Source organism: Rhipicephalus sanguineus, chromosome 2, assembly GCF_013339695.2.
Source record: "Rhipicephalus sanguineus isolate Rsan-2018 chromosome 2, BIME_Rsan_1.4, whole genome shotgun sequence".
In the NCBI taxonomy this organism is placed as follows: domain Eukaryota; kingdom Metazoa; phylum Arthropoda; class Arachnida; order Ixodida; family Ixodidae; genus Rhipicephalus; species Rhipicephalus sanguineus.
In genome coordinates, this window is record NC_051177.1 from 91,367,490 (window position 1) to 91,386,890 (window position 19,401).

The following is a 19,401-nucleotide window of genomic DNA, read 5'->3' on the forward strand; positions in this document are numbered from 1 at the left end:
AGAAGTACATAGCGTGGTAGATCCATCGGTGTACACGTGCACGGTGCCGCCGTACGCTGTATAAATGTGATGTAGGGTCAGTTGCTTGAGGCCAATTGGTGAAACTAGGGACTTCTTCGTAATCCCAGGAATCACGAGGCTAACAGGCGGTTTAGGCAGGACCCACGGAGGTGTTTCAGGAAATCTCGGGGAAGAAAACCTTAATGGTAGAATGTTTTCATGCCGTGATATTGCTCTTGAAAAACTGCAGTTTGGGTGGGTGGCGCGGAGTACTGATAACGGGTGCTGCCTGTGTCGGGTCAACAGGCGAAGATGCACTCGAAGTGGCTCGCAGCGCGTGTACAGTAAAACCTCGGTGATACGAATCTCGCGGGGTTACCGAAATTATTCGTATCATCCGAAATTCGTATCACCAAAAAACATGGAAAATTAGTATGCGACAAAAGGAAGTTGGCATACGTCTTGATTCAGTGTTTCTCAGGGCCGCAGCGACGTCATGAACAGCTCTGAATGATTGCCAGTAAAGATTTTAGACGTCAACGATCATACTTGTACTCGTAAATATTCGGTGCATGCGCGCGTGTGTAATTAAATGAACCAGATGTGTTGTGCCCCGTGACCACTAGTAGCCCCTTCCTAATCTTACTACACTTTTCTCCATGACACCACAGTACTGCGGCGAAAGTGACTTAAGAAGCGCTTTGCACACGACAGATAGAGGCCAAGCTCCTTCGCCAAGACCGTGCGCTTCGTCTCTCGGTGTCTTCCTCCACCTTTAATGGGACTTCATGACGAACCCGTAGCCCAAGTTTCAGTCTTGTTTCATAGAACGTCTGATTGCGGGGACGTGGATTGCATCGACGTGGCAGGCACGTGTTAACACAGTACAAAGACGCTGCTTCCTCGAGCATAGGAGCAGGCGTCAACGCGTCGGGAAACATTTAAGGCGGAAAGTTGGGCTAGTTGGTAACGTGACTAATAGGACATGTTAACTAGCGAAAAAAGACGTGGACGCGAAGAAGGAATACAGGACAACGCTAGACCATGGACAGCAGGGTTACAGGGTTCTCATTAGGAACAGTGCAAAACTTCGGTCCACAACGCAAGACCGCATCCACCGTGTCAGGCGTAGACGACTGTCCAAGGTACGTCACCTTTTCTGAAGACATCGCCTGCTTCTTCCTGGACTTCTTCCACAAGCAGAGCAACGGAAGCTGCTTGGTCCACAGGAACTCGGTCACCGCTGACGCCTCCCTCATCAGAGCTCGAAACACACGCTCACTGTTGTTATCCCTTTCTGCTTCACTGGTCGCCGGGGATAACAACAGTGAGCGTGTGTTTCGAGCTCTGATGAGGGAGGCGTCAGCGGTGACCGAGTTCCTGTGGACCAAGCAGCTTCCGTTGCTCTGCTTGTGGAAGAAGTCCAGGAAGAAGCAGGCGATGTCTTCAGAAAAGGTGACGTACCTTGGACAGTCGTCTACGCCTGACACGGTGGATGCGGTCTTGCGTTGTGGACCGAAGTTTTGCACTGTTCCTAATAGCCCCTAGCTCCTAGCGTGTTCTCCTAGCGTGTTCACACAGCTCGGTCTCATGTTTGAGAGCACCGGCATGCTATTCCGTATATATCCTACAAACAGCGTATTGTAGAGTTGAAGAAGTGACGATTCTGATGGGCCCCATCTTGCTTCTGCCACAGTCCGAAGAATGAGAACAAAACTTTTCAATTTTGATTTCAGTGCTGCGACGTGTCTCGACCACGATAGATCCCTGTCTATGATTACCCCAAGGAACTTGTGGTGCGTTACAGTAGGTATCGCCGTTCCATTAATAGTTATAGGGTATCTTGACATATGTTTGCAAGGAAAGCTGCAAGGAAACCTATACAGAATAATTGGAAATCAAGCTTCGTAGTTGAAATAAACTGTTTTAAGGATTCAAGCCCGAGGACAGCATCCTTTCTTAGGATTCAAGCCTGGGGTGAACACTCTAGCAACTGTTTTAAGATCCAAGCCTGGTTTCGGCATCACTTTGGGGTGAGCTAGTTAAGATAGCCAGCACATCGCAGCGCGAGGGCGAGTCGATCTACAATACGAAACCAGTGTCTCAAGGCAAAAATGTGTGGTCATTTTTCCCCCTTTCCTGCCCCTTGCGGGCTTGTGCTGAAATAATTCGCTCGGAACAGTATCTTTGCTCTCGCAAAGTCCTTAAGGTGCATGTATGTAGAGCGCACAGGCATGTACCATGTTGATGTAACGTGTGTTAATGACAAATTGCAATGATCTACGGTCGAGACACATCCAGAATATAATTCTCAAGTATTGCACTCAAGATCCAGCCAACGGGCCCGTGAAATAGAGGACCCGTGAAAGAGAGGAGACGCATGGCCTCCCGATTCCGACATGGGAGCAGCCAGTGGTGAGCAGGGGGCCCCAACGGGTCCTCCCCGGCTAGTCCCTCAGGACTTCAATAAAGTTCTTTGTCTGTCTGTCTGTCTGTCTGTCTGTCTGTCTGTCTGTCTGTCTGTCTGTCTGTCTGTCTGTCTGTCTGTCTGTCTGTCTGTCTGTCTGTCTGTCTGTCTGTCTGTCTGTCTGTCTGTCCACCCCTCCCCCATTCCATTAAAAAAAATGTCGCCCTGTGACGATAGCGCGCAGGAAGCTGATAGCGGGATGGCAGCTCGTAACTGTCGCTAATTTCCTTAACACGACGCTAACATACCAGAAAACAGAGAAGAGACGAAAAACGAGCCCTTGCAATACAAGCATTGGCTTTACCTTTCTACAAATATGACTTGGAGCAAAAACAAACTTGCTCGAAGTTGAGCGTTGGCTTTACCTCGTTACAGGCACGACTTACAGCAAAAGAGATTGTTGACTTGCAAGAGAGTTGCTCAGTCGAAAGCTGCCTTGTTGCCCAATCGTGGATAATTTCAATCACAGAAGAAGCTGTAACGGCCCTTTATCCAAATTAGGGGCGTCGGTCATGGGTCCCATCAACGCCTTCATCATGAGTTCTCGCCAAATAACGAAAAAGAAATGTGTAGTCGCGGGGCGTGCCAACTATCGTTTTTGTGTGACATATCTGCTCAAGTTTGAGTCGCCATCTATAACTGCTCTTGTTTTTAAGCTTAGCTTTATTGTATTATACGGTAAGAGGGCCGCACCAACTACGTCACGTTGAAAACTTCGTTTCAAACAGTGAAAAGCAAGTAATCGTATTTTGATGTTCGAACAGGTCTCCCCAAAACTCATTTCAACAACAGATCGCACTCGGTTTCTTCTTATCAGCGCTCAACAGCTGTGGTTTTATCACGAAAGAAAGCATAGACGTCCTTCACGATTCTGTAATATTTCTTCGAAAGCCGGTGTGGCATGCTCCGTCAAGGACGCTGCACAATCTATGAAACCGCAGACTGCGCATGCGAGGCACCAGAGACGATGACACCCCGCTTTCCTTGAAACTTTGCTGCAGGATATAACTGCGTTAAAGCGTTGTTTAGACGCCTGCAAAACATTTTAACATCAGGCATTGCTCAGAGAACCCGATAACAGCGCTATCGCTGCCTTTTTAACGATGCTCCGCTTCGAGCTAATGGACCATGGGCAACAGTAGTCGCCATTTACTGTTCGTGCGTGGGAAACAACTGGCACTACACATGTTGGCAGAGATAGCGGTGTTACTTTTCAAGATTTTTTTCGTTGTTGTTCTAGCTATATTTTTGAACTTAACGACGCTTAAAATGCTAGAAACGCATGAAAAAGGTAGCGTAACCAAGGGAAGAAACAATTACGTCGATGCTCGTAACTCTGAACTGCTTGTGAACTAGAGCGTCCACAAAACAAGCCTGGTTGTTGGAGTGCTAACATGTCTCGATGGGCGAACGTTTCGCTTAGGGTGACGGGACTCACTGTGAGTAAAGCTGCTAATTTTTTTTTTACTTTTCTCTATCAAGTAAGTTACTTCATTCGTGCAATCGCTGTATGTAAAAGAGAAGCGAAAAGGTTTTTCGTAACTTTCACCTCATTCGAAACTATCAGAACTTGAAGAAGAACACGCAGACATAAAAGGGGATTGAGCTACACATTTTAGCTGGGCACAAAGCAGAATAAATTTGCATGCTTGACTCAAGTCACGCATAACAGTGTTAAAAGCAGAAACACGTCGTTATACAGACTGCGCTGATGTCCTCTATATTGGGTTACGTGCCAGCCCTTCCCCCCGTAGTAACGCTAGAGAGAGAGAGAAAGAGAAAGAGAAACTTTATGAAAAAACAAAGAAAGAAAGAAAAACGGGTGAATCCGAAGTTAGAGGGATTTACTCGAGTGAAGTTCAATATGTGGGCAGCTATTGGCGGCTTCACCACAAACAACAAACTGCTCAATGACCAAAGGATGTTAACGCAAAGAAGCTAAACACTTTACAGTTTGTGTGTGAACTCTAACAGCGTGACTTGAGCCGTACTGAGCTGCAGCGTATTGATAAATCTATCTTGCATTTGCATTTGAAATATACGCTCTTGGTGTCCGCGTTTCATTACACTGTTATCACGGCGATGGCAGGTAACGTCGATATTGCCACTGCCAGCTGTTCACGTGTTAGTAATGAACAGTGACTACCCTGAATAATTTAGCATTTGCTGATCAGATGCTTAGGCACGTATTGTGTACGAAGGGCCTTCTTCGAACTGGGATACAATTTTAGCGTTCCTGCAGTAGCGGCATCATTGCTTTTTAGGTGCCCATTGGAAGCGGAGACAGCGTATTGGACTTAATGGCGATATTTGCGGTAATCTTGTACGCACACCGACCGCACGGGTAAGGCCTCGAAAAGTGTGGCCTAACATATCAGTGCCTTTGAAATTATGTGCTTTTCAGAAATACGGTAAAAATAGTGAAATTATATCCCAATATTAAAAAAAACACTCATGAAAACAACAAGCAGCAAAAAACAGCTGAGTAGTAACTACAACGGGAAATCTTCTTCATCAGTTTCAAATGCCGAAAGCAAAGAATCAAGCTGTCCATGTAAAGGCTCCGGCATAAGCCAGATAATTGGTTGAAGTTGTCTGTCAATTTCAGTGATGTAAAATTCTGACTTTTTACTGCATTAATTAGAAGCTGAAGGGTCGCTTTAGACTTGAAGCTGAGCTATATGCAATTAGCCCTATGATGGACTCTTAAGCTTCAAGCTCACAGCCACATTTTTTTATAACAACGTTGTTTTCCGGATCTTTGAACCGCGACTTCGACAGACCAATTACATTATGTCAAAAGTGACGACTCTGCACCGCGTCCCTATCGGCTTCACGTTGATGGTAGTCCTCAGCGGTTTCGCGCTGTGTTTAGGTTCAAATCAGTAACGAGGGAAAAGCCAAGGTAAAAAAATTGAGCGGCGGAGCCCAACTACCATCGTGCAGTACATTCTTACAGTCTCCTTTCTTGTTAGTCTCGAGGGCTAAATGGCTAAATGGGTTTAGCATCGAAAAAGCTACAATGTGCATTTCCCCATAAATTTCTCTTCATCCCGCGAAGGACTAGTATAATATACGTATGCTTGGTTGGTTGGTTTGTGTGGTTTAACGTTCCAAAGCGACTCAGGCTATGAGAGGCACCTTAGTGGAGGGCTCTTGAAAATTTCGACCACCTGTGTTTCTTTAACGTGCACTGAAATCGCACAGTACACGGACCTCTAGGATTTAGCCTCCATCTAAATGCTACCGGCGTGGCCATGATCCAACCCCCGTCTTCCGGCTCAGCAGCTGAGCACCGTTACCACTGGGCCACAGCAGCGGCTGCATGCTTAGCACTAGTGGCGGCGTATAGAAACTCGACGTGATAAGCAAATTAGCTACATTAACTTAAGCATCAAATGAATAACTTTACAAGAAGGCTGAAAATGCATGCCCATATGGAGCTCTGACAGCAGGGGCGTAGACAAAGGGGGGGGGGCGGTTCGACCCCCCCCCCCCCCGAAAATTTTCAATTTTGCTTGCGTATATATATACACGCACACATCTAAATGCACGAACGAACATACATAAAGTATGATTGAACCCCCCCCCCTCCCTTCCCGAAAAAAATTTCTGGCTATGCCCCCGTCTGGCTGCAATGCTAACGAGCGAGGTGGTCATAAAAAATTAAACCATAGAAAAATTATACGAGGCATTCACTTGGTTTGGAACTGGAAATGTACTCTCCGTAGCAAAATCTTCTTATAAATGCAACACAATTAAAAACAATTCGGGAGCACGATATTTTAAGCGGTTTACGGGGAAGTAACGTTTTGGAAGTATACTGGGAGCGGGGCAGGGGAGGGTGCGCTCTCTTTAGTACCTCGTCATGCTTCTGATCGTAAGAGCTTCAGTGAGAGGGGGTCGGGAAGAGTGGGGGTCGCTGCTGTGAAGCTTCCGCCCCCCACCCCCCTAATGGAGTACCCTGCGCACACGTATGGTGACATGCACTTTTTTCTTGCAGATGTACCCGTTCGCGAGAGTCAAAGTGGAAAAGAATGGAACGGTCACTTTCGATGGGCTGGCTGGCTACATGCTATCGCTTCTGCAGCAGTCCATGGGCTTCAAGTTGGGTGACCTTAATAGCGACACTTTCGCATTGCGTTTGAATGCGTATTGTTGCCCTTTCTTTCGCACGAGAGAAGTTATGAAACATGTGATATTACTATTGTATTTATTTTTATTTATTTATTTAAACCGAGGAAACACGAATTCACTGATGTAGTCACGTCTCTGCCACCCAGCATTCGATCCAGCGTCCAGAATCATCAGATGCGAGGACGAAAAAAAAACGGCTGTGTTAGCACAGGTGTACCGTTTGAGTACGAGATAAGTGGAATAATTTCGCCGAGTTCTGGAGCGATACGCATAGCAGCCCGAATCCGCATACCTCCCCCACCTTTCCCGTGTGTCAGTGCTAGCCACTGCCGAAAACACGCGAACGAGGTGCAGAGTGTACCGGTGGATCTTTTCACATACGCGGCAATCACTCACACCCGACGTACCATACACTTGTATACGGTGGGCACGAGCGAGCGCACAGTACATACTGCGCACCACTGATGCTCGTACGCGCTGATTCAATCACTCCATGTTTCCGATACAGTGCTGTCATAGCAAGAGGAGGGCATTAGCGACCAGTACCTGGAGCAAAACCAGGTCATGGGTACTGCATGCTGTTTTGAAATGACACCTGCAGTCGTATTCTTGAGCTGTGATTAACTATATTCATCTAGCCACCGTAACCACGCTCTCCTTCTGCAACTGTGGCTTGGCGCATGCGTAACTGTGCGCAGGATAATTCCTCGGCTTCCCCCAGACACGGCGTGGGCAGGTCGCAACGCTCAGGGCGTCTGGGCCGGCCAGCTGGGAATGGTCTACCGAAACGTAAGGGGCCACACATTCCTCTGTATGAGCGCATCTATTGCTTAACGTTCTGTCTATTTCGGGTGTCACGTAGTCGGGGAATAATTGTTAATGGTAACTGGGCAATAAACCCACATACTCTACCTTATGTCACCGAAGCTGCCGAAGTGCTCGCTATGTAGTGAAATAAATAAGAAGGGCAACGATGGGTTCAGTTTCTTTAGTCGCAGTCATACGACGGCAACATACAAAGAAAACCAAAGGAACTATAGGGGGAAATACTTCTTACTGAATTGAATTACAGAAACAACTAAGCAAAAGGAAATGAAAGCCGAGGGAAAGAACAGCCGAAAGCCTAAATGGGGGCTTTCCACTGGGGTACTGACGATGCCGCCAGAGTATACCACGTAAACACAGTTTGCGCATACTGTACGCGCGCAAAATTTCACCTTCATAGACGATGGTTATACTTTTGTGTACTTAATGCGACAGAAAATACATACTAAAAATATGTTACTATTACTACACTACTGTATTACTATCCTGGTGTATTGTGTTACTGCTGTGCTGTTATACCCCCTTTTCCGTTTACCACTCCCCTCTCCAATGACATCGGGCCTTGAGGGCACCATTTTGAATTGGAAAAACTTTATTTATGTCCTGCAGGACGCGCTTAACGCGTAGCCGGCGTCTCCCACGTAGGGACCGACAGAGAATAGCATAACTAAATAAAATAAATAACGTGTCGATTTTTGAAGTTAGCTTTGCCGCGATACACTAGTAGTATGAAGTGAAGTAAACACACATTACTCCGAAGCATACAAAGAGCTGAAATGTGGCACAGTCACGCGACCTTTACGCGTATTCGGTAAAGTTGTCTTCGCCACAATACAGAACTGCTAAGTGGTGAAACATATAAATAGTAAAAAAAAAGGCGGGGGAGGGGGGGAGGGGTTCAATCAAAGGGTCTACCTAGAACGCGTTCCTCGGCAATTCTCTCATACTTTCACTAGAGACGTCACGTAGCGTGTCTATGTCTATGATCACGCACAGACTACCAAGCATCCTTGTTGTCTCATATACATGCCACGAAAATAGGGCGGATGAAAGGCTCATCTCCGAAGCCACGGCAGAAAAGTCTCTGAAAACCTGGAAGTGACTTATTAGACGTCTCGGTGCGCATAAGGGACCTGGTTAAGGCACGTGCGTATATAATTAATTAAGGGACACGCTGTAGACCATGTGACGGCGCTACTTTTACATTTTTGATATCTTTCACTGCACAACTATGCTGTGATGTAGCGAAGCTCACTTTAAAAACTGAATTTTAGAATTTATCGTATAAGCATTTCTTTTTGCATTACATGTTTGTATTGCAGTGAAGCAATAATAAACCAAAGATTATTATTTTGTTGCTGTTGGCTCGACAGTATCTTGAGTGGACAGTCAAATATCTGTCCTAGTCGACTACCTGTCTTTCTATAAGGGACGTGGACATTGAACAATGCACTTTACAGTTCGGGAGAATTCCCCAAGAAGGACATTGAACAATGCACTTTACAGTTCGGGAGAATTCCCCAAGAAATCATGCGTGTGTCAACATGAATGTGCTACAGGCCCTCCCGTTCGTTAATACTGGCTTCACTGCATAAAGCGTGCTTTTGTGGTAAAGTAAGATTTAAGGTACTCTGCGGTTTGTTTTTGGCATCCTGCGTGTGCGCTCGCTTATGCAATTGAATACCATTGAGAACGGTATCAATGCTATGATAAACGTCTTTATCGACGTATCGAGGTTTTCAATGGCCGTAGAGAGAGAAACAACATTTATTGAAAAAGAAAGTGGTTCATTGCGGGTGGGGCCCTTCTTCCAAGGCTCCACTGGCTATAGCGGCTCGGCGGGCCTGACTTAGTCGTATATACTGAGCGACATACATGCTGACCGACACTGTAGTTTAAACTTGGATGCCCTTAAATTGCGTTAGACGCCGAGGATGACTGCTACCTCGTTTACAGGAGTAGTCAGGGGTACATGACGTTAAGCAACAATAGAAAAAGCGCGCTCGCAGATGTCAAGTACAGTCGGCCGAATCTTTAACTGTCGTGCGCGAGCGCCGACTTTTTTGTGCGTCAGCGCCGTACAACGGAGTCAAGTTGCAAACAGAGCGAGAGTAAACGCAAAAAAAAGACAGCATTTGCGTCGCCAGATCACGGCCGAACTGGAAAGGCGCCTGGCCAGATAACAAATGAACGATCCACATTTGTCAGCTCAACTCATGCGCGCGGGCGTGTGACGTCTGCGGATTTCATTTTCTCGGTCGCTTGCTGATCTTCGGAATATAAGATACGAGCAAGACGCGCTGCCTGTTCGTCTGAACTGACTTAATGCAGGGTGACGGTTCCCGCGAAGGAACAGCCAATGAGACGATGGGCCCAGCTGAGCGCGCTTCGTGGGCATGCGTTTACTCTCGCCCTGTTCGCAACTTGGCTCCGTCGTACGGCGCTGACGCACAAAAAAGTCGGCGCTCGCGCACGATAGTTAAATATTTGGCCGGCTGTACATGCGTTGCTATAATCATTGAAGGTCTGTGTTGCCATCTACAGCACTGATGAGCTTTTTCGTTATCGATTTTTCTTCTTTATTGTTGATTTTTTTTTTCTTTCAGGAAGCTGATCTTGCCATCGGACCGGCAACACCGACCGAGGAAAGGTTCACTGTTGGCCATGCTTTGCCAAACTACTTTGACACGGTCGCCTGTCATGTGGCAGGTAGACTCGTGAGCCACGTCTCGAACGTGGCTGGCCACATCGGAGGATTCGACACGCAGGTGCCAAATCACTCCATCTAAATCGATTCGTATTTGTTTCATCTCGCCACCCGAAAACCTTGCCGAAATATTGTTCTCTATCAAGAATACTTCCGGAGCTATTTGATCTTTATCAACTGTACACCTTCTCACACTGGTGCGTAGATAACAGCTATCATGCCTTGACCGATAGCACGAGCTCAGTTGTTTCGCTGCAAGTCATGTCAAGCCTGAATTTGCAGTTTTTTACAGAAAGGCCGAATATTTCGCGCATCGACTGATTTCAGCTTTACTGTTTTATAGGTTAGAACTTGCTATGCCCGATCACTAGCCTCTAACCTCTTTTAGCAGTCACTACCCTGTTATGTTATTCAAGCCGCACGGTACGCCCTAAAATGCACGCCACCTGCTCAGTTCTATAGTCTGTGATAAGGAAATCATATACCACCGTGTGAAAATACGCACGCACTAGTGAGTGGAAGTTCGACCATTACTAGAGAATTTTCCCTGAGCGAAAGGAGTCGGCGTGCGACTGGAGCGTTTTTATGTCATAAAAGATCGATCAAGGACATAATATAAAAACAGGCGCATTCGCTGGCGCGCGAAATCGGAAATGAAGCCGCTAGTGAGCACCATGAAATGTACAAAGGAAATAGTTTTATGATACCGTCAATAAAAAGCGTTATTAGCATTTGTTTGTTTTTTTCATGTAATTCATATTAAGGGCAGCACCGCAGGTCCTGTCTGACGAAAAAAAGGGCAATTAATAGCCTACAAACCTAAGTAAGAAATATCTCCGAAGAAAATTGCGATATCGCGTCTCTTTTTTCGCGAGTTTATACACGATATAAGTGAAATTTCATTTGTATGGTGTATTTAGGGTGTAAAATACTCAGGGTTTAAAATACTCAGGCACCCCCATGTCACCCCCACCCTACCAGATGGCGTTATATGTTACAAGTAAACAAACTGTAGAGAAGCATTGGAACGTTGTAATGGGCCGTCCTCTTCAGCGCCTTCTAGTGGGTCGCCCTCTTCGCCACTTCTCGGAGAGCACGCCCCTCGTGCTCGTGCTCGTGAGAGTCTGCGCTCCGTCGTGACTGTTGTGCATCGTCGCCGTCAATCCAGCCGTCAATAAACGCCTTTACAAAACAAATATTCGGCAATTTCGATCAGTAAGCACTCAAATCAAGTACGAATCGAAAAGCAAAGGCTTTTAGAAAGGTTGTTCAATTCACACTAAAAAAATTATTGATTGCTCATTTTATATTTGTTGTCTCTCTCGGTCTCTCGGGGTTGCTGAGGTGTCTCGTCTTGAATGCTAGCGCACATTTAAGAAAATCGTACGTCTCTCTTTTCAGATATGGCTCATCATTGCGGCAATCCTACTATTCCTGAGCGTGAGTCTTTCTCTATACGAGCGACGAAAAAGCGTAAAGAAGTTCAGCACACTGTTTTACAACTACGTGTTTGAGCTGCTTGGAAATCTACTCATTGAAGGTAAATGTAAAAAAAAAAAAAAGAAAAGGCTTCGCACTGATAGAAGATTGCACGTAGTGAGCACACTGCATATATAGACAGCTATAATTGGTGCCTCACGGTAGGCTCATCCTTTAAAGAAAAACTCGTAGTTATTTTTGCCTCTAGATAAGGGCTGCGGGTGGGTGGATGGCAAACAGTGACAGAGAGGGACTGAGGGGGGGGGGGGAGGGAGGGCGGTCACTTGCTTGTTGTTTAATGTTCAAATGAATGCCTTAGCCTGAGTAGCATTGGAACGTTAAACCCCGCGAATTTTCAACTGAACGCATGAACATTATCGCGTTGATTAGCTAGGAAGCCTAATTAAAGACTTGGTCATGCTTCCACTCGTAGAATGTATAATAATGCACTTAGATAGCGTTGATGCAACTATGCGAAGAGTGTGCGCTATCTTAAATTAGAAGTGTACCTACTGGTTTGAGCGAGGCGATAGCAATTTATGGTCGAATGCTATTTGCCCACCACTTTAAAAAAACAAACACAACAACAACAAAAAACTAGTTAGCGCTTGTGTCTGTCTAACTCCCAAGCCTCGTTTGAGTGCAGAGAACGTTTTAGCATACCGTCATAAATTGTCGAGGAGCGAGTTGCTTTGTCTGGAATGTTCGGCTACCAAGTCGCACCGCCTTCGACTCTTTCGCTGTCCAGTACATCTCATACATTTCCTGCAGGTCGCAGACGTTTGATTGCGCAATCTTTACGCGAGCAGGTGAATGCAAGGAAGAAAAAAATTGCGCCAAGAAATTGCCTGGCGAAGTCGCATATTTCAGTTGGCATGGTTCGACGTATAGTTGCAGTGGCTTACGTCTTGCAGTGCCTTTGCTTTAATGTGCGTCAGTTAACCAAGCAACCACGTCAGCATTGTTCTTCAGCACGTGCAAGCACACACACTTTACACACAGACGTTTTCTGTCCCGTCTCGACGCGCTGTTTCACGCTCGGTATACACACACAGACGGGCCCGCGCCCTCAAGTGTGAAAGGGGTCACTAAAACGTGCACAATGTTCCGTTTAATAATTGGTGGGGTGTTTACGCCCTGAAACTACGATATGATCATGAGGAGCGCCATAGTGCGGGACTACGGATTGATTTCGACCGCCTGAAGTTCTTTAACGTGCAGCTACATCTAAGCACACGGGTGTTCTTTGCATTTCGGCCCATCGAAATGCGGCCGCCGTGGGTCCAACACAACGTTCCGTTGTTCTGTATGCTACTGTTTGTAATCAAATGGAGGAGTAGCAATGTACTACTCAGTCGCAGGCACTACGGCTTTTCTTTTCTTTTTAATTTTTTTTTGCTAAAATGATGTTTTCAGACGTTGATTGGCATCATCAGCCACGGACACAATTATATAAAGAAAAATTCAATTACGTGGGTGACCTGCCAACAGTCACACACATTAAACTTAGTGGCGCGAAAAAAATAGACAACTCAAGCAGAACATGACACGCGCAAACACTTGCATGTGTCGTGTTCTATTAGTTGCTACTAGTGGAGTCTTGTCTAATTTTTTTTTTCGAGAAAATTGAATGTTATCCGTAGAAAATCACACAAAGTTGCCCAGCAACAAATCCTTCTCATTCCCGGCAGTTTTACAGCGAAAGCTGTTATGAGATCATTTCTCCGGCCGTTTTTGGCGCCGTAGTTGTCCGCCGCCGCCGCCGCCGCCGCCGCCGCTGCCGCCGCCGCCGCCGCCGCCGCCGCCGCCGCCGCCGCCGCCGCCGCCGCCGGTGTCCGTAACCAGTATCGCTCGAAATAAGAAAAAAAACTAAATAAGAAAAAAATTCCAGGAGTGGAACGAGGTTCGAACCTGGGCCCTCTGCGTGGGAGCCCAGTATTCAACCTCTGAGCCATGCCGGTGCTTGAAACTGCTTTGCAAAAAGGTCCTATACAGGCTTCATGTCGGGAAGGAACCACATTAGCATATGCAATATAGCGTGGTAGAAGATTAAAATAAGCACCAAGCGTCGCACAACGCGAATTCTGTAACCAGGCGTCAAACAATTGCGAATTGCGCAACGAGTAGGTTGTTGAATGCTTCCAACCCATTACAAAAGGGCTCTGTCATAATTCTTCATCGTCATCAGGCGCAGAATCAAAAAAGTGCGCATAATCCCTTACATGCGTTTAGCAGGTACCAACGCTCTCTGTAAAATGACGAAAAATGGCACAGTGCCTGCTGCCCTACTTCTAAAAAATTACAATTATTTATAGCGTAGTGGGTTCCTCGCAAGTGCACTTGTATTGGTTGCCAAGGAAGCCCATAAGCGCATGATCCACTTCCTCGGGGTGTCAGTAAGATTACAATGATTTATAGCGTAGTGGGTTCCTCGCAAGTGCACTTGTATTGGTTGCCAAGGAAGCCCATAAGCGCATGATCCATTACCTCGGGGTCTCAATAAAGTTCTTCGCCCCCCCCCCCCCCCGTCTCTCTTCCACGTCAACGTATACAGCATGACGGGAGAGGGAAATAGCGACCGGGCGTCACCCAATGCAAATTACATAACTGGTGGGCCGTTTAAAGATTCCAACCCATTACAAAGGGCTGAGCCATAATTCTTCATCGTCATCAGTCGTCACGTCAACAAAGTGCACATAATGCCTTACAGACGTGTAGCTGGTGCCTCGCTTCTCCATAGAATGACGAATAATGGCTTAGTAGGTGCTTCCCAACTTCACAAAAATTGTGATTTATGGCGTAGTGGGTACCTTTCTAGTGTACTTGTATTGTAGCCCCAAGAGAGCTTAACGGGCTCTAGAAACGTCGCTCTTCCAGCTTTCGCTGTGACTGTGCTGCGGTTTCAGCGCAGGCCTGGCGATTTCTTTCTTGTTAAATGATAGCAGTTCATCTTGACGCGTTCGCGTTCTTCAAAGAGGCCGGATGAAGTTAGGCCTGAACAACAGACAAGACTTTGATGGGCATCGCCAAAGCGTGATTAGCGCTACCGCTTCCAATTGAGGGAGAAAAGCTTAACAAGAGTAAAAGTCGAGAGGGCGGTGTAAGGTTTTTCTTAGCCAAATATTGCGCAAGTAGAGTAAAGGTTTAGGAAGTGGCAGGGAAAGGGAGATGGATAGATGAGGTGAATTAAATACAGCAGTAAATACTAGTATAAGTCCCACATACACCACGGCACAAGCGCCGTGCAGAGTTCTTACAGATGCATGTAAGATGCCGCTATAAGCTTAGTTCCCGAATTTATTATGCAAATTTTAAGATGGAAAGACCTGTATAAGCAGTAATAGACACCTTGTTCCTGTTTCGCGCGTTCTTCGCAGCGTCCCCGCGGTCGCCCGATGACCCGCACGTGCGCACCGTGCTGGCCTTTTGGTGGATGATGCTGATCGTGCTGATGAACACCTTCACGGGTCACATGAAGGCCAGCATGACGGTCCAGGAGGAGCTGCCCCGCATCGACACCCTCCAGGACATTGTAGACCACCGAGACGTCACGCCCGTCGTCATTAGGGGCAGCACCTTCGACGAGATATTCAGGGTGCGCATGATCGTCAGCCAGGAGGGGACACCCACTCATCTCGCTCGTTCGCAATCGCAGCTAAATACGTTGGGCTTAATAAAAAAAATCACATAGAGGTAACATCACAGTGGACCGAAGCAAAAAAAAAAAAAGGCCGGGATCCTTAGGTCTTTCGCACGTTTCTTGCCCCTTCATTGAAGAAACTTGATGATGATGATGATGGAGTCTTACTTGATCTTTCTTCGTATTCGACTTTTCCCTCTTGTTCTTCTCTACGTTGGAAATCAGCGCTCGTCTTCGTTGCTCTCGGTCTCGTGTCTTACTTTGCGCTGTGATCACTATTTAAAATGGAATGCCCGTACCCAGACCTTGCTTCTCAGTCGATCGTATCGACCCAACACCCCTGTAGCTTTCTGCACATCACGTTGTGTTGCACTGCCTCCAGAATCGGTCCACTTTTGACCAAGCGACGACGTAACGTGATGACGTCGTCATAAGTCGTGATAACGTCGGAAATCTCGTCGATATGCAACGTCATGATGACGTCACAAAATTATCCATTCTCCGGCCTCTCTTTTCGCCGACCTAGCGCAGCTTGAGGCAGGGGCGTAGCCAATGGGGGGGTTGCGGGGGTTCAACCCCCCCCCCCCCGAAATTTTTCAGTTTTGCTTGCGTATATAGGCAGGCACACATACAAACGCACGCACGAACATACATAAAGTTTGGTTGAACCCCCCCCCCCCCCGAAAAAAATTTCTGGCTATGCCCCTGGCTTGAGGCTTTAGCCTTAATAAAGGCAGGCAAAAGCAACTTAAGTTGCTGTCAGTGTATATACGAAGGCACCAGTGCATTGATACTATACATTAGTCAACATTGGTCGACATTAGCCGACATGTACCACAATTAAGCCAACACTAGCTGCTATTAGCCGTCGTTTAGCCAACATCTAGCCGACATCAGCTAACATCAGCCTGTGGTAACCAGATAGGTCCTCGCATATAACATAAGCCACGAATTTATGAAATCATTTCTAAGAGATGTACTCTGTTGCAGGTGTCCAACAGGCGCGACCACCAGCTGGTGTGGAGGCGTGCGCTGCAGCGCCGCGCCGTGCTCTCGGGTCGCGACATCTTCGTCAAGTCCATGTTCGATGACGTGCTGGAGGGCCGCAAGGTCATCTTTCTGGACACGCTGCTCTTCCACTACTGGGTGGGTCGCTTCTATCAGGGGCTGACCCGCGGCGAGTTCTACCTAGCCAAGGAGGCCGTCCTCTACCCGTCCATGTGCATGTGGCTCAACAGGAACGTCGACCCGGCCGTCGCCAAGGCACTGCATATGAGGTGGGGACTGGGAGAGTGCGACTCGGTTTCTGGGCTTAGGATGCAGCCTGAAGGTCACATTCTTGTCACAATCAATCAATCAATCAATCAATCAATCAATCAATCAATCAATCAATCAATCAATCAATCAATCAATCAATCAATCAATCAATCAATGTCTTCATTGACTGATTGATTCCTCGGTGTCACCATCGTTCTGACAATGTGAGGGAGTTGACCACACAAGAAAAAATTTTTCCATATCCGGGCCCTGTTGTCAAATGCCAGTTGTCCTATACAGCGTACATACACCAAGTTAAATGAGAACTTCTATTAGCGTTAAAATTTGTTTCGTTTTGTTTTGTCTGTGCACGTATTTTGCTCACGCAAAAACACGCCTAGAGTCACTCTTTCTTATGCAAGAACGTTGTGGAACATACCCATGAGTGAGTATTAGGTTCGCACTTCGAACTTCTGTAGTAATACAATGTATACTGAGGTTCGGCAAATTAGAGCTACCCGCATAAATAGCGGTAAATTATACAAGTAGTCGACGTGTACGTCATCCGAACGAACCGGAGGCAAGATCTTGTTAATAGCAAGCATGCAGGCTGCAACAAATGGCACATCCGCGCATCCGCAAATTTAACCGATCGGGATTCGGTATCGGACGAACATAGAAGAGCAACCGGTAAAGCGATCAACAGGAAACACCGCCACGTAATCCGTGATGTCATCTACTGCAGCAGCAAATCTTGCCGATACTTACCGCGCATTTGCTGGCGCTCCCGCTCGCATTCTAAACCGCAGAAAAATTAGGTTAGCGAGAAAAGCATTTCGAACGCTCTCTCGACACGGTGTAAACCTAGTAGCATGGCAGCTGGAGATTAGAAACAGAAAAAAAAAAACAAAAAAACAAACAGGTTGCTACGTTTTCTACACGTTTTGGGTCAGCCCTGCCTTGCATGTTTCTGTAGAGGAAAACTGAAACGGCCCCAAAGAAACGTCCAGAAAAACTGAAACGTAGCAGCATGCGATGCTACAGGCCTGGAATGTCTTCCATACGTCCTTATCGCGACTTAGATCAAGAATGTCGTGCACGCTTTTTTTTTTTTTCCGGCCTGAGAAAAGGCGCTTATACTGTCGTTCGACAAATCTTTGGAGAACAACGCGGGTAATAAAGTGCGCACGTAGCAACATGCGAGAACGCCGAACAACAAAACAGCAAACACGGCGAAACAAGTGGAGCGGGCAGCGTTGTGGCTCCGATACACGGGAAAGATGCGGGTGGCCTTGATATTTTTTATTGTTATCGTTTTGTTTTTTTCGTCGAACCAACTCTCACGCCACCGTGAGCGCTTAGCGCGTATCGGCTGACTGCATGCGCGCGCAGATTCGAGACGGTCCGAGCTCGCGCGTGTCCCAACCGGTTTCCTTCGCCTTTCCGCCTGTTCTTTATTTAAAAATCTCCTCGATATTTTCCGACGGCAGTCAATGCGTGTGGTACAGTAGTAACGCGGGCAACACGTACGAAGCGAGATAACGCGACAATTAGATAAGTCGACACGACGTTTACTCACTCCGTCTTCTCCTCCTCTCCTCGCATGAAGTCCTCAGCCTCGCGAGCTCCGTGCCTCGTCGATGCCACGCTCCCTTTGAAGTCGCACTGTCGATGGGACCTAATGATGCCCCCCTGTCGAACCAGTTCGTTTCATACCTGCAAACGTGCTGCATATAAACTGCCCTGTCTAAAAAAAGGGACGGCTATTCGAGGAATATGGGAGTAACACTGGTAACACCGTGTTTCTGCCGATTCTGCATGTTTTAAAATAATCGTCGTGTTTGATGCAACAAAAAAAAAACAAAATTTAAACGTAACGACAATATGGCGGGCTGCAATCAGTCTTGGCGACACAGATGCTCCTTGTAAAGCCAAGGGCAGCGTTGTGATATCCGTAAAATTTTTATTTCCGACAGCTTATCGTCTACGTCATTCACCGTCCCAAGAGTCATAAAAGAAAGTCTAGTAAAAGTTCGCGTGGCACATCCGCCTTTTTTTGTCCGCCTCGGTTGTACAGTGGTAACGGTGCTTGGCTGCTGACCCCAACGTCGCGATGTCGATTCCGGCCGCGGCGGTCGCATTTCGATGCAGGCGAAATGCTAGAGGCCCGTGTACACTGTGCGATGTCAGTGCACGTTAAAGAACACCAGATGGTCGAAATTTCGGGAGCCCTCCGCTATAAGGTGTGCCTCATAATCATATCGTGGTTTTCGCGCGTGGTACCCCAGATATTTCTGTTATGCTATTCCCTCGCTTGGACGAACCAGGTTCGTATACCTCATCACCGATTGTTCTGAGCAGGAGCCGCTGGGTGGCCGAGTCCGGCATGGCCAGTCATTGGAAGAACCTGCTGGTGGAGCGAAGCCAGCGCACATCGGGCGGTGCGGGCGGTTCGCAGTCGACGCAATCGATGAGCACCGCGTCGCCCCTGCAGCTGCAGGACGTGGCGGCGGTGCTGCAGCTCCTCATGGCCGGCGCCTGCGTCTCGCTGCCCGTGCTTGTCGCTGAGATCGTCGTCCACCGCTACTGCGGCACGCGAAGCCGATGTTGCCGCTGCAGCTACGGCAGGGATCAGCGCACACGTCGCAAGACACTGCCGGCGCGAAGGCGCGCACAGTGGCGGAGCGGGGTGCTCTGAATTGACGACGAAGAAGAAGCCCGGTCCGCATGGTATCGTAGAGGAAATGGTGCCAGTCACACGCTAAAGCGTGTCGCTTTCTACACGCCCAGTCGCCACATGATTGTTCTATAGGAACACGAAATCGTCTCCTTGTAGCGCGCTAGAGGGACGCCGTTCACTTCACACCCCGAAGTTCGCATAGAGCTAAG

At 47.4% G+C, this 19,401-nt stretch overlaps 2 protein-coding genes across 2 annotated transcripts; both read left to right on the forward strand.

Annotated features, from left to right (window-relative positions):
- Positions 1-2,399: 2,399 nt before the first annotated feature.
- Positions 2,400-10,218, forward strand: LOC125757357 (uncharacterized). The gene is made up of 4 exons (XM_049412880.1): positions 2,400-2,471; positions 6,471-6,574; positions 7,303-7,393; positions 10,036-10,218. Exons 1-4 carry the CDS (start codon positions 2,400-2,402, stop codon positions 10,216-10,218), a joined length of 450 nt encoding a protein of 149 aa, XP_049268837.1.
- Positions 10,219-14,940: 4,722 nt separating this feature from the next.
- On the forward strand, positions 14,941-19,401 carry LOC125757188 (uncharacterized). The gene is made up of 3 exons (XM_049412487.1): positions 14,941-15,210; positions 16,246-16,532; positions 18,874-19,401. Exons 1-3 carry the CDS (start codon positions 15,049-15,051, stop codon positions 19,208-19,210), a joined length of 786 nt encoding a protein of 261 aa, XP_049268444.1. The 5' UTR covers positions 14,941-15,048; the 3' UTR covers positions 19,211-19,401.